General features: G+C 55.7%; 1 protein-coding gene across 1 annotated transcript; it reads right to left on the bottom strand.

The window, feature by feature from the left end:
* Positions 1 to 2: 2 nt before the first annotated feature.
* Positions 3 to 20,990, bottom strand: TJP3 (tight junction protein 3). Its single transcript, XM_068535052.1, has 21 exons — positions 20,973 to 20,990; positions 16,941 to 16,997; positions 16,716 to 16,825; positions 15,879 to 15,981; positions 15,263 to 15,611; positions 13,471 to 13,574; positions 12,255 to 12,414; positions 11,869 to 11,977; positions 9,381 to 9,450; positions 9,089 to 9,159; positions 8,787 to 8,943; positions 7,828 to 7,936; positions 7,447 to 7,684; positions 6,644 to 6,855; positions 5,432 to 5,527; positions 3,063 to 3,133; positions 2,432 to 2,642; positions 2,243 to 2,343; positions 1,618 to 1,905; positions 607 to 653; positions 3 to 232 (listed from the first exon to the last, which is right to left on the bottom strand). The coding sequence occupies exons 1-21, from the start codon at positions 20,988 to 20,990 to the stop codon at positions 130 to 132; spliced, it is 2,784 nt and encodes a 927-aa protein (XP_068391153.1). The 3' UTR covers positions 3 to 129.
* Positions 20,991 to 21,467: the final 477 nt, after the last annotated feature.

Raw genomic sequence — 21,467 nt, 5'->3', positions numbered from 1 at the left:
GCTGTGAAAATAACTCCATGTATTAAAGACCGGGCAGAGGGAGGCAGGTTTCCAGGTTCTGTGTGGGAAGCTGAGTCTCAGCTCCAGGGAGAAAAAGGGAGGACAGGCCAGCTGGCCACCTGGGAGGGGTCACAGGTCAGTGGCCGGTCCCCAGTCATAGCCATCTTCGTCAGAGGACTCCACATCTCGGGCTCGTGTAAACTTTTTCCTCAGAGCATCCCGCTCATATGTCCTGGGGATCAGAAAATAGAAGAGAGGCTGTGGGTGGGGAGGATGTGGACTTACCTACCATTATCTGAGTTGACTCTGGGCTAGGCACAGTGGGTGCAGTCAGAGATGAGCAAGACAAAACTCCTACACATCCTTCAAAGCCCGCTCCAAATTCCCCTCCTTCAGGAAGCCCTCCCAATTCTCCCAGGAAGAGGATTCCTACTCCCATGGCCCTGACTACATGGGGCTTGGAGTGGCTCTGTCTGGCTCTCTCTCACCCAGGAGGCTCCCAACACCACGAAGGCATAGCTTGGTTCTAGGTCTCTTCTCCACCCCACACCCTGAGTCCCAGGGGGAGGGTTGAGGGCCCCCAATGTGGAGTACAGGGGCTCTTACCGCATGCTGTCCTGTCGCCATTGACCCTGTGGGTGGCGGCCATCCACCTTGCAGAGGGAGAAAGGAGGTTAACACTTACCCCCAAGTATGATAAACTGGGATGAGTAACCACCCCATCCCACCTCCCCACCTTTGCCCCCGGCAGTGCTACCCACAGGCTTTCTCCTTGTCCCCACAGAAGTCTGGAGCTCATCCCCAATTTTAAATGAGAAAACAGCCTGGGACAGGGGAAGGCCTTGGCTGTGATCTCCCAGCCTGTCAGCAAAGGGGGAGTGGGGTTTCCCATCTGTGACTTTCCTCAGAGGGCTGTTCTCAGGAGCTCATAAATGAGTTCATACATGTCAAGTGCTTAGAGGAGGGCCTGCCCCATAATCAGGATGCCATGGACAGTTGAGCAGGTCGGGTACTGCACAACCCCACGGAGCACCATTCTACCAGAGACGTCATAGATTCGTACATTTTTACATTTCCCTAGAGAGGGTTTGGAGGAATTTGTCAAATTCACAGAAAGGCACCTTGGAGGCTGAGGCAGCCGCACAGAGAATAAGTGCTAAGTCAATATTTGTTATTGTTAAACACCCGACTCCCGTGGGCCAGGACTTGGACTAAGTGTATTCTGTTTAAACAACAAGCTTGTGGGAATTCCCTGGCGGTCCAGTGGTTAGGACTCTGAGCTTCCACTGCAGGGGGCGTAGGTTCGATCCCTGGTCAGGGAACTAAGATCCCACAAGCCGTGTGGCCAAGAAACAAAACAACAACAACAGCAAAATAACAAGCTCGTGACGTCAAGACTTTACCATCAATCCCTGTATCTTAGATAAGGAAACTCATGCAGAGGTTAAATATTTGCTTTAAGTGACTCAGTGGTTCAAATACCCTAGATCCAGGTCCCAGCTACTGATCTGGTCAGGGAAGTTTCTGTTCCTCGACATCCTGGTGGAAAATAGGCTCCCTAGGTGTCTCAGCCCTGTCCCGAGACCCTTGCTGGGGCCAGCCTGGTGCTCTGCTCACCTGGGTCCCCCGGTGACCCGAGGATCTGCCGTGATCTTGCAGGATCTGAGGCTCATCCTCCAGCACGGGCTCCGAGGACCGGACCAGGGCTGGCGCCAGGGGCCCCTCGTCCACGTCCATGTGGGGCCCACCCTCGCCATCCGTGTAGCCCTCGCCGTCCGTGTAGACGCCGCCCTCACCGTCTGTCTCATAGTCACTGTTGAGCCGGCTGTCACAGCTCAGATCCGCGGAGCTGTCAGCCAGGCTGCGATGAGGGAGGTCCAGGTTGTCCTCTGAGGAGCTGTCCAGCTGCGGGTGCACATGGCCTGGCTGAGCCGAGCCCCGGCCCTCCCTGATCTTAGAGAAAACCCCAGACCCGGGACACCACCTTTCAAACTCCAGTCCTCAACCTCAAATTGAGCCTTAACCCTTGACCCCAAGGTGAGTTCTGACCATTGACCTTGGTCCAGACTGAGCCCCCAGATCTGAGCTGAGCCCCAACCCTGACTCCAGTGTCAGGAGAAGACCCCAATCCCATCTCACCCCAGGAACCAGGTCCAGACCCTAGCCTCAGGTCAAATCTGGGCCTTGGCCATGGCCCCTAACCCAGCCCTAACTGCGACTGTTCCCAAACCCTGGCAGGTACCTGGTCCTCGGCCGTCCAGATGGGCCGCGTCTGCTGCTCGCGGATGATGGCCTTGAGCTCTTGGTACCAGGAGTCGCTTGTGCCCTGCAGGGCGATGGTGGCTGCGGGCGGTGGGGAGGGGCATCAGCATGGCTGGGAGACTCAGGGCAGGACCCACCGCCCACCCCAGACCCTCAGCTCCCGCCCCACCTGTGAAGAGGTGGTCACTGTGCTTCCTCAGCTTCTGGGCCTGAGCGTAGAGGCGGCGGGAGTTGCGGTGGGAGGTGGGGGCCAGCCATTGGCGCAGTGCCTTGAGGGCTGTCCGGCTCTCGGGGACACAGAAGACCACGATTGGGTAGTACTGCACGTAGTTAAGGCGCTCAATGGCTGAGGGTGTCACGTCCAGGAGTGCGTGTTTGTCCTGGGCCAGGCCAATGTTGGGGGCCGTGGGGGAGGGAGACAGAGAGACAGTGGAGGGAAAAACACCCAGAGACAGAGCATCAGAGACAGGTGAAGAATCAGAGAGACAGAGATGAAGAGTCTGAGGTCAGAGTGGACCCCAGCCTCTCACATCTGCAGGCCAGCATGTTGGGGTGGGGCTTGGTGATAGCCCAGGCCACAGTGTCTTGAGCACCGGAGCCCCAGTTTGAGTCTCTGCCTCTTCCCAGGACTTGCTGCTGTGTGACTCTGGGCGGGCTCTGTCTCCCTCAAGTCCCCCACATCACAAAGCCTCCAAGAGGGGGAAAACCACATTTGCGGGGTGTGGGGCCAGAACAGGTTGGAGGACTGGGCCTCGGTTTCCCCATCCATGAAATGGGACCCACAGCAGAGCCTTGCTTACTTTCTCTGCAATCACCCGCACGGTGTCCAGTTTGATGATCTTGGAGGGGTTGTCGGTCCTTGACACGCTCTCTGTGGAGGGGAGAGGCGACTGGCAGCTTCGGGAGGGCAGTCCACTGGCCCTTCAAATTCATGTCTCCCTGCCCCTCCCCTGCTCAAGAACCCACCATGGCTCCCCATGGCCCTTGAGAGAAATTCTAACACCAGCAGCAGCAGCAGCAGCTCCTGCTGGCCCCACTCCTGACACCACACTGGGTCCCCTCCTGACCACGACCCTCACCTCCTCCTCCTGAACAGGAGTGGCTGTTACTGGCAGATGGGGAAACTGAGCCAGGGACATACGGTCACCAGCTCAGAGTCACTGAGCCAACGACTGGCATGATGGGGAGACGGATGCATAGTCTGTGCTCCACACACTCACTTTCCCAGGTTTGGTCCCAACTCTGGGCCTTTGCTTGGGCTGTGACCCGAAAGAAGCTACTCTCCCATACCCTATGTGTCCTCTAGGACCTGAGATGGAGTACTGCTACCTCTAGGAAGCCCTCCTAGATAGCATGGCAGCTGAGAGAGAAGGCATGCTGGGGTCTAAAAGGAGGGGGACGCATACTTGCCTTTTTTCTCTTTGTTGTGGTAAAATGTGTGTAACATAACATGTACCACCTTAACCATTTTTAAGTGCACAGATCAGTGGCATCAAGTGCATTCACACTGTGGTGCAACCATCCCCGCCATCCATCTCCAGAACTTTCTTATCTTCCCAAACTGAAACTCTGTCCCCATGAAACACTGACTCCCCATCCCCCTCCCCCAGCCCCTGGCCCCCACCATCTACTTCCTGTCTCTGTGGATGTGACTCCTCTAGGGACCTCCTGTGAGTGGAATCAGACAGTGTTTGCCTTTTTGTATCTGACCTATTTCACTGAGCATTGTGTCTTCAATGTTCATCCATGTTGTAGTGAGTGTCAGAATTTCCTTCCTTTTTTAAGGCTGAATAATATTCCACGGTGTGCATGGAGCACGTTTTATTTATCCATCACCTGTCGATGGACACTTGGGTTGTGTCCGTCTTTTGGCTGCTGTGAATCAGGATGAATCTTCATGTACAAGTATCTGTTCAAGTTGCAGCTTTCAGTTCTTTTCACATGTCACAAAAAAATTGTTTTAACTTCTTTTCAACCATTTAAAATATATCAATACCATTCTTGGGCTTCCCTGGTGGCGCAGTGGTTAAGAATCCGCCTGCCAATGCAGGAGACATGGGTTTGAGCCCTGGTCCAGGAAGATCCCACATGCCACGGAGCAACTAAGCCCGTGCGCCACAACTACTGAGCCCATGTGCCACAACTACTGAAGCCCGTGTGCCTACAGCCCATGCTCCACAACAATAGAAGCCACTGCACTGAGAAGCCCGCGCACCTCAGCAAAGAGTAGCCCCCACTCGCCGCAACTAGAGAAAAGCCCACGCGCAGCAACGAAGACCCAATGCAGCCAAAAATAAATAAATAAATAAAAGAGCCACACCTATTTCAAAAATAAAATAAAATATATCAATACCATTCTTTTTTTTTAAAATTTATTTATTGTTGGCTGCCATTGGGTCTTCGTTGTGGCACGCGGGCTTTCTCTAGTTGCGGTGAGCGGGGGCTACTCTTCATTGCGGTGCATGTACTTCTCTCATTGCGGTGGCTTCTCTTGTTGCAGAGCACGGGCTCTAGGCGCACAGGCTTCAGTAGCTGTGGCTCGCGGGCACTAGAGCGCATGCTCAGTAGTTGTGGCGCGCAGGCTTAGTTGCTCCGCGGCATGTGGGACTTCCCGGACCAGGGCTCGAACCCATGTCCCCTGCATTGGCAGGTGGATTCTTAACCACTGCACCACCAGGGAAGTCTCTGAATACCATTCTTAATGAGCAGGCTGAATAAAAATAGCCATATTTGGCCCAGGAGCTGTAATTTGTTGATTCGCTACTCTAGCTTAATTGTTCCTGCAGTTGTTCATTTTTGGTCTCCTCAGGAGACCCTGTGTTTTCGTTCGATGCTGTGTCTATAGCTCAATAGACAAATCTCTTGAACAAACAGACAACTGGCAATTGTCCAATTGGCTCCATTGGCAATGGCTGCTTGGTGAACTGTGTTAAGAAGGATTCTGAGGCTCTATCCAGGTAAAGGGTGGCAAGATTGATTGAGGATGTCTGGCCCAGGGGTTGGAGGGGGTGCTGGCGGATGATCTGCCTCATGTTTGGCATGGTTGTTCTAACTCTTTCCCCCAAACAGCATCATTAGCAGCCCCCTTATCAAGCTGCCTCAACCCCAGGCTGGGAAAGGGTTATGAAATGGTTCACCAATGAGGTTGCTATGGGACCTGGTTTCTCACCTGCAATTTCAAACTCGTCAGGCATCTCAGCAGTCAACTTCTGCATAGCAATGTCAGCCACGGGTCCCAGGATCACCACCGGGCGCTTGAAACTGGCTGCGGGGCAGAGAATCAATGACAAGAATCAGGATCCCAGGCGGGGCAAAGGCTGCTAGCCTCTTGTGCAACTGTCTCTCCACTTTCTCCATAGTGGATCTAGCCAGGCCCATAGCTGCCCAGCTAAAGACTACAACTCCCAGCCTCCCTTGAAGCTAAGGATGGCCATGTGACTACATCCTGGCCAATGGGATGCAAGCAGAATGATGTGTGAAATCTGGGTTGTATCCTTCAAGGGAAGGTGTGAGACCTCTTGGCCTTCTTATACTGAGACTGTTACTTGAAAAGGAAACTTCTTGTTTATACAGTTTGGGGTCAGAGCAGCTGAACCCAGCTAACTCAGTGATTGGCAACCATTACAACCCTCAGGCCACATCCGGTCTACTGCCTGTTTTTGTAAATAAAGTTTTATTGGCACAAAGCCACATCCAGCATGTCCCCTCTCTCCTGCCTTCCTGCAGAGTTGAGTCATTTGGACAGAAACCATCTGGCCTGCAAAGCCTAAAATACTGTCTGGCCCTTTGCAGGAAGAGCTTGTTTGACCCCTGGCCTCACCAATACTCCCTTTTACCAGTGAGGAAGTGGGTGCAGAAGGCATCTTGGCCAGAGAAAAGAGAGTAAGCAGAGGGCTCTTCACACCTGACCCTTCTCTCTTTTTCTCCTCTCCTTCCAGGCCTCTCTCTTGCTCTTAAAAACTTGATACGTTCAGATTTCTAAACTTTGGTTGCCTGGGGGTAGAAATTAAGTACGTAGCCTTTTATGTTTGAGTCTTTTTTGTCTGGATGACAGACCAGCAGCTGGAAAGCAGCTCAGCCCTTTCCGGTCCTGAGTCACCTGCTATTTTCTTTAAAAAGCCTCAGCACCTGGTTTTAATCCTTCTGCCCTGAGGCTGTGGGCAAGAGCTTAATCTCTTCCCTTCCTGAAATCTGAATGAGGTGTATTTTTACCCCTGGTTCTCGGGTAGTGAAAGGATCTATGTGCTGGTTTTGTGTGTGTGTATTTTCATCCTAAAGTAACCAAAAGGGGGTATTTTGGGTGGAAGGAGAGAGGTAAGGATTGTGGCTTCGGAACACTCTTACTTGAGGCCCCCCCTCGGCCCCTCCCACCCTGGCCCACCTTCTCGCAGCACCACGCGTTCATATGGTGGGTAATGACCCTGTCTGGTCAGAGCCGACAGATCCTCACGGCTCCGATGGGTGGTCTTCTTGGCTCCCCGACGAAGACCCCGCAGCCGCCAGAACTCGGCCCGTGTGCTGGAGCCCGCTGAGGCTCCAGGCCCGACCCCCACGGCCCGCTGGGCAGCCTCCAGACTGGCCAGCTGCTCCGCCCTGGAGAGAAGAGAGGAGATGAGTGAGCACTGGGGTCCAGGATCACAGCCCCAAAGATGTCCAAGGCCTAATCCCGGGACCTGTGAGTATGTCACCTCTCACGGCAAAGGGGACTTTGCACGTGGGGTTAAGTTAAGGCCCCTGAGATGGGGATGACCCTAGATTCCCCGGGGGTCCTAGTGTCACCACAGGGTCCTTATAAGAGGGAGGCGGGAGGGTCAGAGGCAGAGAGAGACGGGAGAGGCTGCGCTGCTGGCTGTGAGGATGCAGGAGGGGCCGCGAGCCAGGGATGCGGCGCCTCTAGAAGCTGGAAAAGGCGGGAACCGCTGCTCCCCTGGAGCCTCCGGAAGGACCCGCCCTGCCCACGCCTGGATTTAGCCCCATCAGACTCATTTCTGACCTCCAGAACGTGAGAGGATAAAAGTGTGTTGTTCAAAGCCCCTAGGTTTGTGGTAATTTGTTACAGCACCTGCAGGAAACTCATACAAGCACTGACTGGTCAGCCCTGAGCCTTCTGCATGGCTCCCCAGAGTGAATCACCAAGGATGCTAAGTGGTGACGCTGTGCCCTGTTCCAGTGGGCGGTCCCCACCTGCTCTGGTTGGGGATGATACCCCGCTCTTTCTCCCGGAGGTCACGCCCCATGCGCACCGCCAGCCAGTGGCCTCCGCGGGCATGGCTCTGCCCAGGGCCGGGGTACAGCGTGTCCAGCACGTGGAAGACGTCTCCGCGGGTGAAGCCCAGACCAGACGGCGGGCTGGGCTCCATCTCAAAGTGCATGCGGATGTAGAAGGAGTCGCCCACGCGGGACTGCACCATCTTCCGGAAGACTGTGGACACGGAGGCTCCGTGAGCTAGCAGGGCCACCGCCCAAACCCGACCCCTCCCCAGGGCCTGGCCGTGGATCCCAGCGCCACTCTCACAGACACACACGCTCTCACACACTCACACACATACACTCACACACACTCACTGTCCTGCTTCCGCTGCATCACCAGCTCCACCTCCTCGCCCGGGGGCAGCTCCAGCAGGAACTGCACAGCCTCCTCCCGGGTCAGGTTCTGGAATGGAGTATCGTTCACCTGCCGGGAAGTGGGTGCAGGGGTGGGACAAGGGCACAAGATCCCAGCTCTTCCTCCAGACGAAGCCCTCCACCCAACTCCTTCCAGAGCTGCTGTCAAGAGCCCCAGAGATCGGGGGACGGCTTTCCGAAAGGGGCACTGCCCTGTGGCAGCCTGGGCATCTCTCACACACACACACACACACACACACACACACGTGAAGGTCTGGCCCAGAAACCAGGATACAGGGAATGCAGTCAGTACAGGCATAACCGAGGCTCTGTGGGTTGTCAACATCAAGACATGGGAACGAGGGGTCACAGCTGTGACAGAACCAGGACACTGGTGAGAATTTTGTGATACTTGAAAGAGTCAAGACAGACATGGGGTCGTGACAGGGACACAATATACAGACCCAGACAACAGGTCACAGACACTGATGATCATGGAGTTAAAGACACACCACGAAGGCGCGACCTGGATAAGGCCGCGACCCGGACACGGGAGACTGGAGTTGGCACAGAAAGGGACTGTGGATGGACACAGGGATCAAGGGTGCGGCCCAGGCAACATGGTCAGGACACGGTCAACTCAGTGACACAAACAAGGAGACTGTGACATCGATAACGAGGCAGTGACCTGGGAAAGGTCGTGAGCTGGACATCGAGGTCATGACATTGACAAGAAGGATGTGACATGCACAAGGTCATGACCCAATCATCAAGGTCATGCCCCAGGCTGGGAAGCCTTAAAATGTTTGAATGTCTCTGGGTGTCTTGCCAGTCCCCAGGGGGTCCCCGGGGGAGGACACACAAGCAGTAACAGACTCGGGTACCACCCAGCAGGCCCACCGCCAGCCTCCCCCACTCACCTGCAGAATCTCATCTCCCTCCTGGATGCCCTGCCCGTCAGCCGGGCTGCCCGCCTGCACCCCGGACACAAAGATGCCCACGTCATTGCCTCCGGCCAGCCGCAGCCCAATGTTTGCGCCCTTGAGGAAGCGGACCACCCGCGAGGCGGGGCTGTACCTGAGCAGTGAGGCAGAGATGGTGTCAGGCCGTGGATGGGAGAGCCCCACCCCCATGCTGGTGCGAGAAGGCAGGTAATGGGAACCAGGAGGCAGCCCCCGGTGTGCGAGTCCTCAGCTGGGGGGCTCTGTCCTGGGGCACATACCCGTGGTCCTCCACGCTCTGACCGCTGGGCACGCTGTGCATGTCACAGCTCCTTTGCCTCGGGGAGTCTGAAAGGGAACAGCCAGTTTTTCCCGAGCACACTGACTGGTCCAGCCACCAAACCTTTGCTGGGGGGTGTCCCTGCCCCTTGGAATGCAGCCCCCAGCCCCCCGCTTCTTCCCAGGGAACTGTCCCTGGCCTCTTAGGTCCGTGCCAGCCTTCCCCGCTCTGCTCGGTACAGCCTCATTGGCTGCGATCAGAAAAATCAGAGGAGGGGTGCTCAGAGTCACCACTCTCTGCTCACCTGGTTCTGACGCAGTCCTAGAATCCACTGAACTTTCCTGCCGAAGCTGGGGGCTCTCCCTGGCGGGGAACAGATTTGGGGTGAGGTGGGGGTGGGGGGATGTTGAGCAGCAATTTTTAGAAGAATTTTAATTTATCGGCACGTGGGTTCTAATCCTGGTCCTGCCCCTCTGCAGCTGTGTGACCTCCGGCCCTCTGCTTCCCCTCTCTGAGCCCCAGTTTCCTCCTCCGAGCCCTGGGATGGCTGAGTCGAGTCAAGGCCTCAAAATGGGATGAGCCTGTGACAGTCATGTTTATTGTTTTAATATTAGTGAAAAGTTATAGAAGGTGCTCTTGAGCCAATGTCTGTGTCCCCCCAAATTCATATGCTGAAGTCCTAACCCCCAGTGGGATGGTCTTAGGAGGCGGGCCTTTGGAGGTGACCAGGTCTAAATGAGGTCATGAGGGTGGGGCCCCCATGACAGGATTACTATCCTTATAAAAGACACCAGAGATCACTCTCTCCACCGTGGGAACACACAGCAGGAAGGCGGCCGTCCATGGGCCAGGAAGAGGCCTTCACCAGGAACCGGCCATGCCAGCACCCTGGCCATGGACTTCCGGCCTCCTGCCTATGGTATTTTGTTAACAGCCCGAGCAGACTAACACAGAGTTAAACCACAGGACAGAAAGAAAGTTCCCTGCAAAATCAACCCACTGTTAGCACAAAAGAGTTACTTTCCAGATCTTTCAGATGCTTTCAAAGAAACAGTGAGGAAATATATACTTCTGAAAGAAAATCAAGATCAGGCCATATGTTAGCATTTCCGACATACAGCCTGTGAACCCCCAGTGCTGAGTGACTGGGGGTGGCGAAAGACACTTGAGAATGATGTACCCCCAGCCCAGGTCTCGCGGGGCAGGTTTAAAGAGTACAGGGTCTGCATCGGAGAAACACATCAAGCTACTTGGAGCCGTCTGTCCACAGATCCTTCTGTGTGCCCATGGAATCCCCGGGAAGATCACACACGAATCCCCCAAACCCTTTGAGATGCTGCCCTGTGTCATTCTGCAATCCGGTTCATTCACCATACACAATGCCAAGTGCATTTTCCCAAGGTCTTTTCAATATACTCTTGGAGACATCCTGTTTCATGGCTGTCTAATATTCCCAAGCAAGGATTATATTATAACAATCGTAATAAAGAGCATTCACTACGGGCCAAGCACACACACACCATCTCCTTGTGTTGCCGCTAGTTAGTGCCCTAATTAGTGGTGGAGTAAGATCTGGAGCCTTGGCGTGGGCCCTCCTCTGGCCTCTAAAATGGACCGCAATGACCCCCACCTCCTGGTCCTCCCACCAACAGCCATGCGAGGGAGCTTAGAAGGGGATCATCCACTCCCAAAAGCCCACAGCCCTAGACCACGTCTTGACTGTAACCTCACGAGACCATGAACCAGAACCACCCAGCTAAGCCGTCCCCAATTCCTGACTCTCAGCAACAGTGAGATAATACATGTTTACCATTGTTTCAAGCAGCCAGGTTTGGGGGTCATTTGTTATGCGGCTGTAGATAACAGATACAACCCCCTACTTCACAGGGGACTGCAGGCTTAAATGAGGTGCCTGTTACCTAATCCCCAAGTGTTGTGCAGTCATGTTTTTTAAGGCACTGAATTGTGTACCCTCAAAATTCATCTGTTGCGGTCCTAACCCCCAGGATCTCAGAATGGGACCTCATTTGGGAACAGGGTCATCACGATGTGATTAGTGAACCTGAGGTCATACTGGGGTGGGGGCGCGTGGCTAATCCAGTCTGACTGGTGTCCTTATAAAAAGGGGACATCTGGACACAGAGACACATACACGGGGGGAAGATGACATGAAGACACACAGCGGGGAGACGGCCACCTGGAAGCCAAGGAATGCCAGAGGCTACCAGAAGCTAGGAGAAAGGCCTGGAACAGATTTTCCCCTAAGAGCCTTGAGAGGCAGCATGGGCCTGACACCGTGACTTGGGTCGTCAGTCTCCAGGACTTTGAGACAATAAATTTCTGTGGTTCTAAGCCGACCAGTTTGTGGCGCTTTGTTACTGCAGCCCCAGGAGACTAACAAAGTAACTGCCACTCTGTCCCTTTTATAAATATCATCATAACGAATAAGCATCCTCTAATCCCTGCACACAGCTGTGGCTATTTTGCCCCCAAGAGAACTCTCTAAAAGCCTTGCTCGGTGACAGGGCTTATGCATTTTGAAGTCTTCTAGGGCTTGTTGTAAAATTCTGTTGTCCCTTCTGCTTTAAGTCCGCCCATATCTGGTTCTCCCAGGATCAAGAACCCTGAGCCACAATAAGGAGGCAAGAAGGACTGTGTGTGGAAGGAGAGGCCTCTTCCAGGCAGGCCGCCATGACTGCACCCTCAAGGCTACCCCATGTTGGAAAAGATAGGCCCATTTTCCCATCCCACTTGGCCATTCTAGCTGATGAGGTTACATACATGGGGGAGCTGGTTCGGCTGGCGTCCGGACTCCGCTGCCCATGCTGGGGTGGCGGTGGTACATGGGATGGTGGCGCCTGAGACAGTTCTGACCCGAGGTCTGAGATGTCTGTGGGGGAAAGCGTGTCTCAGCCACGGGCATGCCTTCCAGGCTGCCATTTCACAGAGGGGCACATCAGGCCCCTCTAAGCAAAGGGGCCCAGACCTGAGTCAGACTCAGCTGAGGGCCTCCAGCCCTAACTTGCTGTGTGGCCTTGGGCAAGTTTCTGTCCCTCTCTGAGCCTCTCAGGGCCAGGCTTCCCAACTCCTGCTTGGCCCTGCCTGGCACAGCCTGCCTCCCTGGCCCTCCATTTGAACCTCCCAGGGCCAGCCTCTTGGCCCCTCACCCTCCAGAAGGGAGCTGTCGCTGTCGCTGACGGCCGGAGGGATATTCACCAGGAACTGGCCTCGGTCCCTGAGCACCAGCAGAGTCAGTTTCCCTTCCGACTTCTCGATCAGTTGCCGTGTGTCACTCAGTGACAGATTCTCACTGGACACCCCGTTGATCTAAAAGGGATCAGGAAGGAGGAAGCAAGTTCATGAGAGATAGGGGATACTAGAAACAGATACCTTGGTGAGGGGGACTAGAAACACACAACCCTCAGGGGTTACTAAAAACAGACATTCTCAACAGAAAATGATAGAATTGCATTCCTGCTGTGAGAGGAGGCTATGCCAATAACTGACCTCCAGAAGAATTCTAGAAACAGACAATTTTCTAAGAGGGGTGGGGGGGCGCTAGGGAAAAATTAAAAATGGATTGACTCTCATTTCCCCAGAGGGGGAAATTTCTCAGGAGACACTGGGAACAGATGTTAGAAACAACTCTAATTGGGGGAGAGAAAGTAAATACTTAGATACTAGAAACAGACAGTCTCTAGGAGGTACTGAAAACAGCCATCTAGAAGTGGATTAGAAACACACAATTCCTAGGAGGGATTTAATGTCATCTCCCCTCACCAGGAATCCATTGCTAACATTTTCTCTTGGGAATGTCTGTTTTCAGTAACCCTTCTAGCCCCCAGCCCCACCTCCAAGTTCTGTTTCAAGTGTCAGCCCCAAACTACTAGAAACAGACAATTCCTCAGGGTCACTAGAAACAGACAACTCTGAGGAAACTCTAGAAACAATCAACCAGAAATGATTTGGATATCAAACACTAGGAATCACTAGAAACAGATTTTCAGGGGAGGAGTCTAGAAGGAAACCAAGCTCTTAAGGCAGAGCTGCTCCTCAAAGCCTGGTCTCTGGACCATTAGCATCCAGGCACCTAAGGCAGGCCCATGAATCAGTGCTGTAGCCAGCAGGTCATGTGATTCTGGGGATACTAGAAACAGACAACCCAAAGGGGGTGCTAGAAACCGACATTTGGCAATGGATTTGCAGCAGATGTGGGGAAGGGGGGAAAATCCTGCATAGCCATCTCCAACCTTTGTGAAACAGGCCACAATGCAGGAGGCAAGTAGTTCAGAACCAGCTCTGCTGACCGTGCCATATGCCTTGGTAACACTGTTACCCTCTGGCCCCGGTCTCCCTGCCCCTTGACAGGAAGCCTGGGCTCACCTGTAGGATGAGGTCTCCTTCCTGGAGCCTGCTGTTCCGGGCAGCCAGGCCTGATTCTGTAATGTGCTTGATGAAGATCTGACTGCCCAGTTTGACTCCGAAATCTGTGGGGGGAAGAGGAGGGAAACTGAGGCAGGGCCTGGGTTCTGGGCTGCCAGGGGCTCTCAGACCTCAGCCTTCTCGCCTGCCCTCAACCATCCCACCTTCCAGGCTGCTGTCCTGCAGGGAGGGGGCAGGCTTCAGCCTGCTGCCCCTTTCCAGCGGGCACTCTCCCCCTGCAGGTGCCTGTCGGCGGGTGACAAAGCAGACCTGGTCCCCTGTAGTTGGGGGAGATGGAACACACAAGCACCCGGCGATGCTGAGCACTGGGAAGAGAAAAAGCTGGGGGACTTCCCTGGTGGCGCAGTGGTTAAGAATCCACCTGCCAATGCAGGGGACACGGGTTCGAACCCTGGTCCGGGAAGATCCCACATGCCGCGGGGCAACTAAGCCCGTGTGCCACGACTACTGAGCCCGAGTGCCACAACTACTGAAGCCCACGCGCCTAGAGCCTGTGCTCTGCAACAAGAGAAGCCACCTCAATGAGAAGCCCGCGCACCGCACTGAAGAGTAGCCCTTGCTTGCCTCAACTAGCGAAAGCCCACGTGCAGCAACGAAGACCCAAGGCAGCCAAAAATAAATAAATAAATATTTAAAATAAATAAATAATTAATTTTAAAAAATAGAAAGTATTCAAAAAAGAGAGAGAGAGTAAGCCAGGAGGTGGGGAGAGTGGCCGCGGAGGGGCAGTTTGGGGACAGGTGGTGGGGGATGGCCTCTCTCAGGGGGTGACGTCTGAGCTGGGTCTTGGATGAAGCAAGGGAGCAAACCCTGCAGGGGTCTTGGGAAGGTCATTTCAGGATGGGGGGGGGAACAGCCCATGCAAAGGCTCTGGGGCAGGGATTCTGATATCATTGCACAGCAGTCAGCAGCAGGCACCTGAGAAGGAGCAGAGCCCAGGCTGTCCCTTCCCAACACCCTGATGACATCACCAAAGGGGCTTAGGGGTCACAACCCCAATACTCAGTGACATCACGATGAGCGTTTTCAGGATTATTAAAATTACAATGTGGGGTAGATATCCCAGTGCCATTTGTCACATCATGACCAGAATTCCAAGGTCACAATACTGCCATTGACTCAAGACAGGAATGAGAGATCACGTCCCTACTGTTCTATACCTACTAATCCCTTGACAGTCGACTGATGTCACGATGTGTGAGTTTCCTGTTGCTGTACCAAACTGCCACAAACTTAGTGGCTATAATACAACACAAATTTATCTCATAGTCTGAAATGGGCCTCAACGGGGCTAAAATCCAGGCGTGGGCAGGGCCGATCCTTCCGGAGGCTCCAGGGGAGCATCGGTTCCCGCCTCTTCCAGCTTCTAGAGGCGCCGCATCCCTGGCTCGCGGCCCCTCCTGCATCCTCACAGCCAGCAGCGCAGCCTCTCCCGTCTCTCTCTGCCTCTGACCCTCCCGCCTCCCTCTTATAAGGACCCTGGGATGACGCTGGGCCCACCGGGAATCCAGGGTCACCCCCATCTCAGGGGCCTTAACTTAACCCCACATGCAAAGTCCCCACTGCCCTATGAGGTGACACATCCACAGGTCCTGGGACCAGGATGTGGGTATCTTTGGAGGCCATTATTCTGCTGACCACACACCATATGTGACCAGATTTTGGGGCAGCAGTGCTGCCCGTTCCCGGGGATGCCAAGCCCCACTGCCGACAACGTGGCCCCCACGCTCACCGTCACTGTCTCTCCTCCGCACCAGCACGGACTTCACGGGCCGCATCTGCACGTCCTGCCGCGGCAGCCGCTTGAAGCCAGACACTAGGGCCAGCCCGTTGGCTTCGGAGCCACCGCCTGGGCTCCTGCGCCCATGGCTGCCGGCCCGGCTCCGGCGACCTGTCCTTGGCCGGCGGGAGCGCTCGCCCCAGGAGTGGCCAGAGCCGCTGGACGTGTCACCCTCGTAGCCCTGGCCGTGGTCAGCCTCGTCCAGCCGCCGCGGCCCATCTTCCTCGTCCGAGTCCTGGTGTCCCAGGCCAGAGGTGGCCTTGGTGGTGGGCAGCTGGACTTTCCGGGGACGCTTGACTGTCTGTTAGGGCAGGCAGAGATGGTCGGGGTGGCAGGGGGCAGCTCAAGTCTTTGCCCCATCCCATGGGGGACCCTGGGGAACCCTGGGGCACTCTGGTCCCTCTGGGCCTTAACATCCAAGCTGTGAATGGCAACAAGATTCCACTTGCTTGGGGAAGCTTATACTCATACTGCCCATGGGCAGCAGGACCAGGGGGAGTGGGGTTCAGCCAGGGGCAGAAGTGCCACCTGAGCCAGGGGCTGCCTCTCCCACAGAGCCCCCACTCACAATGTTGGCCACTTTTGTGCAGGTCTTGAGTATCTGAATGGCGAAGGTGGAGGTGACACTCTCCATGGAGACCCCATTCACCATGACGATGTGGTCCCCTGTCCTGAGGGAGGAGGCCGGGTCTCAGGGAGGAGACATCACCCAGGAGCCCCTCTCCCCAGGCCTGCCCTGAGGGCCCCTGGCAGGTACCCCCACGTGTACAAAGCCTGGTTCTGATTCACTGGTGTCCCCAGACTCATGAAGACATTTATCCTTCTGGGCCTCAGTTTCCTCATCTGTAAAATGGGGCTGATCGCAGAACCCACATAATAGTGAAATGCAATCATAGAACATAAGCTGCAATTACACCTGGTGTCCCTGTACCCCCTCACTTCTTTCTCTCGGGCCCCCTCTTCCTGCTTTTCTCCCCTTCTCTCCCTGTCCGTTTCATACTCTCTCTCTCTGAAGCTGGTCGCTGATCCTGAGCTGAGCCATATCACCCGTCAGCCTCTTGGGTCCCAGAACCATTTTCCCAACATAACTCCCAGGAGCCTCCTACCCACAAGGGCTCAGGACACTGGGTCTCTCTCCCTCCAGCCAAAAAGAGGTTCCCAGGATATTTGCTCCAGGCGCATCCTGGGGCCACTATGACCCCCAGAACTCATCAGAGGACCAGTGCCTTGAGGAGAGTGGGGGCTAGTCACTGACTGTCCTGCTGCCAACTCCAAGCCCTGTACTGACAGAGCTGGAAGGCGCCAGGCACTTTCCAGCCTCCTGGCTTTGGCCCACACGGTTCCCTCCTCTTGATGTGTCCCCCCACCCCCACCCCCGCCGGAACCCGGCTGCCTTGACACTCACTGTAGCCGGCCCTCAGCTGGTCCTCCAGGCACCACATCGGACACAACCACTGATCCACTGGGCCGGTCTCGGCCACCAGATATTGCAATGCCGAAGCCTCGGCGGGGGTCCTGAGGGGGGATGAGAGACAGAACGTGATTTTGCTTCTCATTGGGACAAAGGCTGTCCTGCAGGGACCAACCCACCATTCCCGTCAGCACCCACGCAGAGAGAGGGAGGCCCCACCTTGCTGATCGTGGCTGTGTGCTGTTCCCAGATGGTCAGCTCCTCCATGTCCAGCACCTGGTGGGAGGTGACAGGGAAGGTGGACATGAGGTCTATCAGAGCAATCAGGGGTCCCCATACCTGGGTGTGGAGCCTGGCTCTGACACTCCCATGGCCCAAGTCTGTGAGTTAGTTGCTACCTCTCTTGAGATCTCAGTTTTCTCACCTGCAAAATGGACTTAAATCAGTGGTTCTCAATCCAGGACCATTCTACCCCCTCCCCCAGAGGGCACTGGGTGGCATCTGGGGACATCTGTGGTTGTCATGACTGGGGGGTGCTCCTGGCATCGAGGGGGTGGGGGCCAGGGGTGCTGCTCAAACCCCTACATGTAGTGCACAGTCAGACCCCACCACAAACAATGGTCCATCTCCAAATGTTAATAGTGCCATACTGTGGTGGGAGCAGAGGAAATGTGAGTCCTTGTCACTGTACCTCTGGAAGGTCTGGCTCAGTCCCTGCGGGGGGCGGGGGCGGGGGCGGGATCTAGCAAGGCCTGCAGACACAAGGGTCTCACTCTGCTCCAGACACTCAGGGCTCCTCGATGTTCCTCCCACACACCAAGCCCGGTCCTGCCCCAGGACCTTTGCACGAGCCATCTCCTCTGCCTGGATCTCTCTTCCCCCAGATCTGCACCTGGCCTGCTTCCTCACCTCCTTCTCCCAACCACCCTGTCTGGAACTGGAACGCTTGCCATCCCACAACAGACTAGTTTATCCTCCTTTCCCTGATTCCTCGTTCACAGAACTTGTGATCCCTTGACACTCTCTAGATTTTTAAAATCTGGTCACTGCCCTTCTCCCTCTAGAATATTGGCTTCAGAGGTCAGAGATTTTTATCTGCCTCATTCAAAGTTGAGCCTGAGTGCCTGGATCATAGGAGAGATTCTAACTATCTAAGGAATGAATGAACGAATGAAGTGCTTCCTTTGCGCCAAGCACTTCACAGGTAAGATCTCATTTAATCTGCTCACTAAGGGGCATTCTATTATCCCCCTGTCACAGAAGAGGAAAGCCAGGCACAGAGAGGGGAAGTCACTTGCCAAGGCAACAGAGCAATTGGAGGGTGGGGCTGCGGGGCGTGGATTCTGTTATTTTCAAGCCCAGGGTATAGATGAGATCACAGGCTCTGGGAGTAGAGGTCACTCAGCCGGGAGATACTGGCAGAAGGGGGGGATGTGGAGCCCGCCGGGAAGCCAGCCCCCACCCATCCCTTACCTTCTGCAGGGCTATCCCACTCCCCCGGGGACCTTGTAGAAATGACGCTCCCTCCCCAGCCTGGTTGCCCAGCTCAGCACTGCGAGGGCAGGGGATTCCCTGTGAGCCCTCCGTTGGTGTGATGTGTTCCGGTGCCTTTTCTTAGAGGTTCCCGGGAGAGCAGCATTCCAGGCTCCCCGGAGGTAGGAAGGGGGCGGAGAAGAGGGAAACAAAGCCAAGGGCAGGGCCTCACGGACCCTGGGAGCCAGGTCTGCTCTCTCAACTGAGCCTCAAATCCTGCAGTCTGCCCTTTGCTGGCTGTGGTGGTGCCTCTCTAGCCTCATCTTCCCCATCTGTGAAATGGGTACCTCCCTCACCCCCGCCGTCCCGTCTTTCAGCGCTGAGGTGTGGGAAGCGGGCATGGAGTCATGCACGAATAGCAGAAGGAGCCTCTGGGAGAGATGACAGTGTTGTTGTGAGAAGTAATAATAATGACCTTCTTCCTCTGCATAATATTACTAAGCAACACTATTCCGTGCGCTGCCAGCGAGCGCGTTGCACGTACCCATTCATTTACTCCTGAGTGACCTCAGAAAGTGGCACTTCTCCTATTCCTGCCTTCCTGCCTTACAGGGGAGGAAAAGGAAGCCCAGAGAGGTTCAGTAACTTGCTGGAGCTCACACAGCGCTCCACAAACCTTGGCAGCCCATCCCATACCTTTAATCTTAACCACCGGGCTACAGTATCCTGCTTTTTTTTTTTTTTTTCCTTCTGAACTTATTTTTCAGAACAGAATCTTTTCACTTGCTTTGATTTTATGCTTAGTGTCATTAGACGGCCTCCCAGAATTTTGGTTTCCTGGCCTTATTTTAAGAAACAGCGCACAGGGAATCAGGGCCCCTGAGGGGGCAGGCGCAGGTGGCTGGGGCTTGTCCCAGCTTGTGTAGGTTTGCCTCCATGGATACTGCAGGACTCTCCATGACCCATGGGGTCACGCCTAACGCCACATCCCACCTCAACTTAGTTCACCTCCAAACATTTCCCTGGCAGTCCCCTGTGCCTTGTTACCCTCCAAGGATGCACACAGCTGCCCCGGACACTCAGGTCTCAGCTCAAACGCAACCTCCCCAGGGGACCCTACTAGACTAGCCAATCTTCCCTGGCACCCTACCACCCCTCCCTACTTAATTTATGAGGTTTTATTCATGACATCCAAAACCATCTTAAATTATCCTGTTTAATCATCAATTAGTGAGTTTCTGGTCCTTCCTCTTGGGCTGTGAAGGCTGGGCAGGGCTGTCTCTCTGGGTACGTTGGTGATGGGCCCTCCAATCAGCTCCTTTCCAGGCTTTTGCACATGCTGCGCTCCCTGGCAAACTCTTATTCATCCTTCACAGCCCCAGTGCCATTGTCTCTTCCTCCAGGAAATGAGTCCTCAAGGCCCCCCGCCCCCCCCCCCCCCATTTTACGGCTCTGATTACTGGGGCCTGGGATGTCCCAGTCCACCTGTCTCCCCTACATTCCTCTAGTCAGGGGATTCCTAGTGGGCAGGGCTGGGGGCCCTGGGACCCCAGCATTGTCCCCACAAGACCAGGCCCGCGGGAGTTTGAGGAATGCGTGAATGGTGGAATAAAAGGCTGATTCCACCAGGAACTCAACCAGGTACGTCCTGAGTTCCTAGCCTCCTCAGCCCCGCCCCCGTCAAGGTGCGCTCCGAGAGGGCGAGGCCCGGGCCTTCGTCCTCGCCCCCTGCCACGCGCGGGACAGAAACACCAGAGGGGAGACGCCTCCAGAGGGACAGGTCTTACCAAGTCACACCGCCCCGGGCACTTGGCTACCAGGCTGCTGTTTGCTCTCCCCCTCCCCACTCCAACCTCTGGGAACAACGGCGGGGGTGGGGAGGGGGAGGGGGAGGGGAAGGGGGGTCACAAATACTCGAGCTGGGGACTGGATCCTGGGAGCTGTTCCTTGCTGCCGGGAAGGAGGCGGCGGGAACCAGAACTGCCCGGCCCCAGAGCCTCGGGCGGTCCGGCCTGGGGCGAGCCACGTAAACAACCTAGGCCTGTTTACCCCTCTGGGGCCCGACCTGAGACCCAGTGGGGTGGGTGTGACAAAGTCGATTCAAGCTTCAGCCCTGGAGAGCGAAGTCCCCCCAGACAGAGCCACAGGGATTCCCTCTCGCAGCCCTGGTCGGCTTGCTCGGTGCAAAACGGAGCTCTCGACGCCCATGTCTACCAGGTCGCCCAAGTGAACGGCTCTATATACAGTAGGCACCCAATAAATGGGGATCCCCTCGTCCGCAGCCTCACCGCATTCGCCAAAGCCGCTCCCGCCCACAAATGAAGTCCCTGCCCACGGTTCCACCCTTAGTGCTGAAGCTTAACTCCGCTGATCTCCCGGGAAACCGGGCACCTACTACGTGCCAGGCGCTTTGCAACACACTTTTGTCCTGGAATCCTTCCTACGCCCTTCTGTAAGGTGACCATCATCCACTTTATAGATGAGGTTCGGAGACGCATAGATTCACCGGCCCAAAGTTACGCAGAAAAAATGGGATTTGAACCCAGGTCTACCTGCGAAGGCAGACCCAGGACAGAGGAAGCCCCCGGAGGCCGCTTTGGAGGCCAGTGGGCGCGGACGCCTCTGCCCGTGCAGCCTCGGGCTAGCCACTACGTTCCTCTGGGCCTCAGTTTCCCCATCTGTTACCTAGGCAGAGGGTGATCTGGGGTCCTGGATCCAGGTCCCAGCCCGGACCCCACCTCGGTCCCCTCCCCCTCCCGCCCTCGGCGGGCTACTCGCCTGGAATCTCACCGCCATAGTCCACCCGGGGGCCGTCCAGTGCCTCTGCCCCAGGGGGGGCTAGAAACAATTGGCCCCCACCCTGGCGTGAGGGAGGAGGCTGGGGAGGGTCGCGGCGAAGCAGGTGCCCGGCTCTCGCCCTCCTCCAGTCCGCTCCGCCGCCGGGGCTGCACCTGCACCTCTTCCTCCTCCTTGGCCCCTACCGGCCCCGCCCCCGCCCCGACACGCCTTCGGGACGCCGCCGAGGCAGCCTTCGTCTCCCCTTCCCCTCCCAACACAGGATCCAGGCCCAGGGATGGGAGTTCCAGGCCGGGTTTCCCGCCCAGCTGAGCACTAGCCAGCGGCAGGGCTGGAGACCAGCCAGGCAAGGCTGCAAGGAAGACCCGGCAGGGATTACAGCCGCGTTCGGAACGGAGCCTGCGCTTCGGAAAGTTTAACATCCGCGGAAAAACTCTACATGTTGAAATTCAGTAGGGAGACCTGTTGGATTAGGAG

This window comes from Eschrichtius robustus, chromosome 2 (assembly GCF_028021215.1).
Source record: "Eschrichtius robustus isolate mEscRob2 chromosome 2, mEscRob2.pri, whole genome shotgun sequence".
NCBI lineage: Eukaryota > Metazoa > Chordata > Mammalia > Artiodactyla > Eschrichtiidae > Eschrichtius > Eschrichtius robustus.
This window is presented reverse-complemented; position numbering and strand designations above follow the sequence as displayed.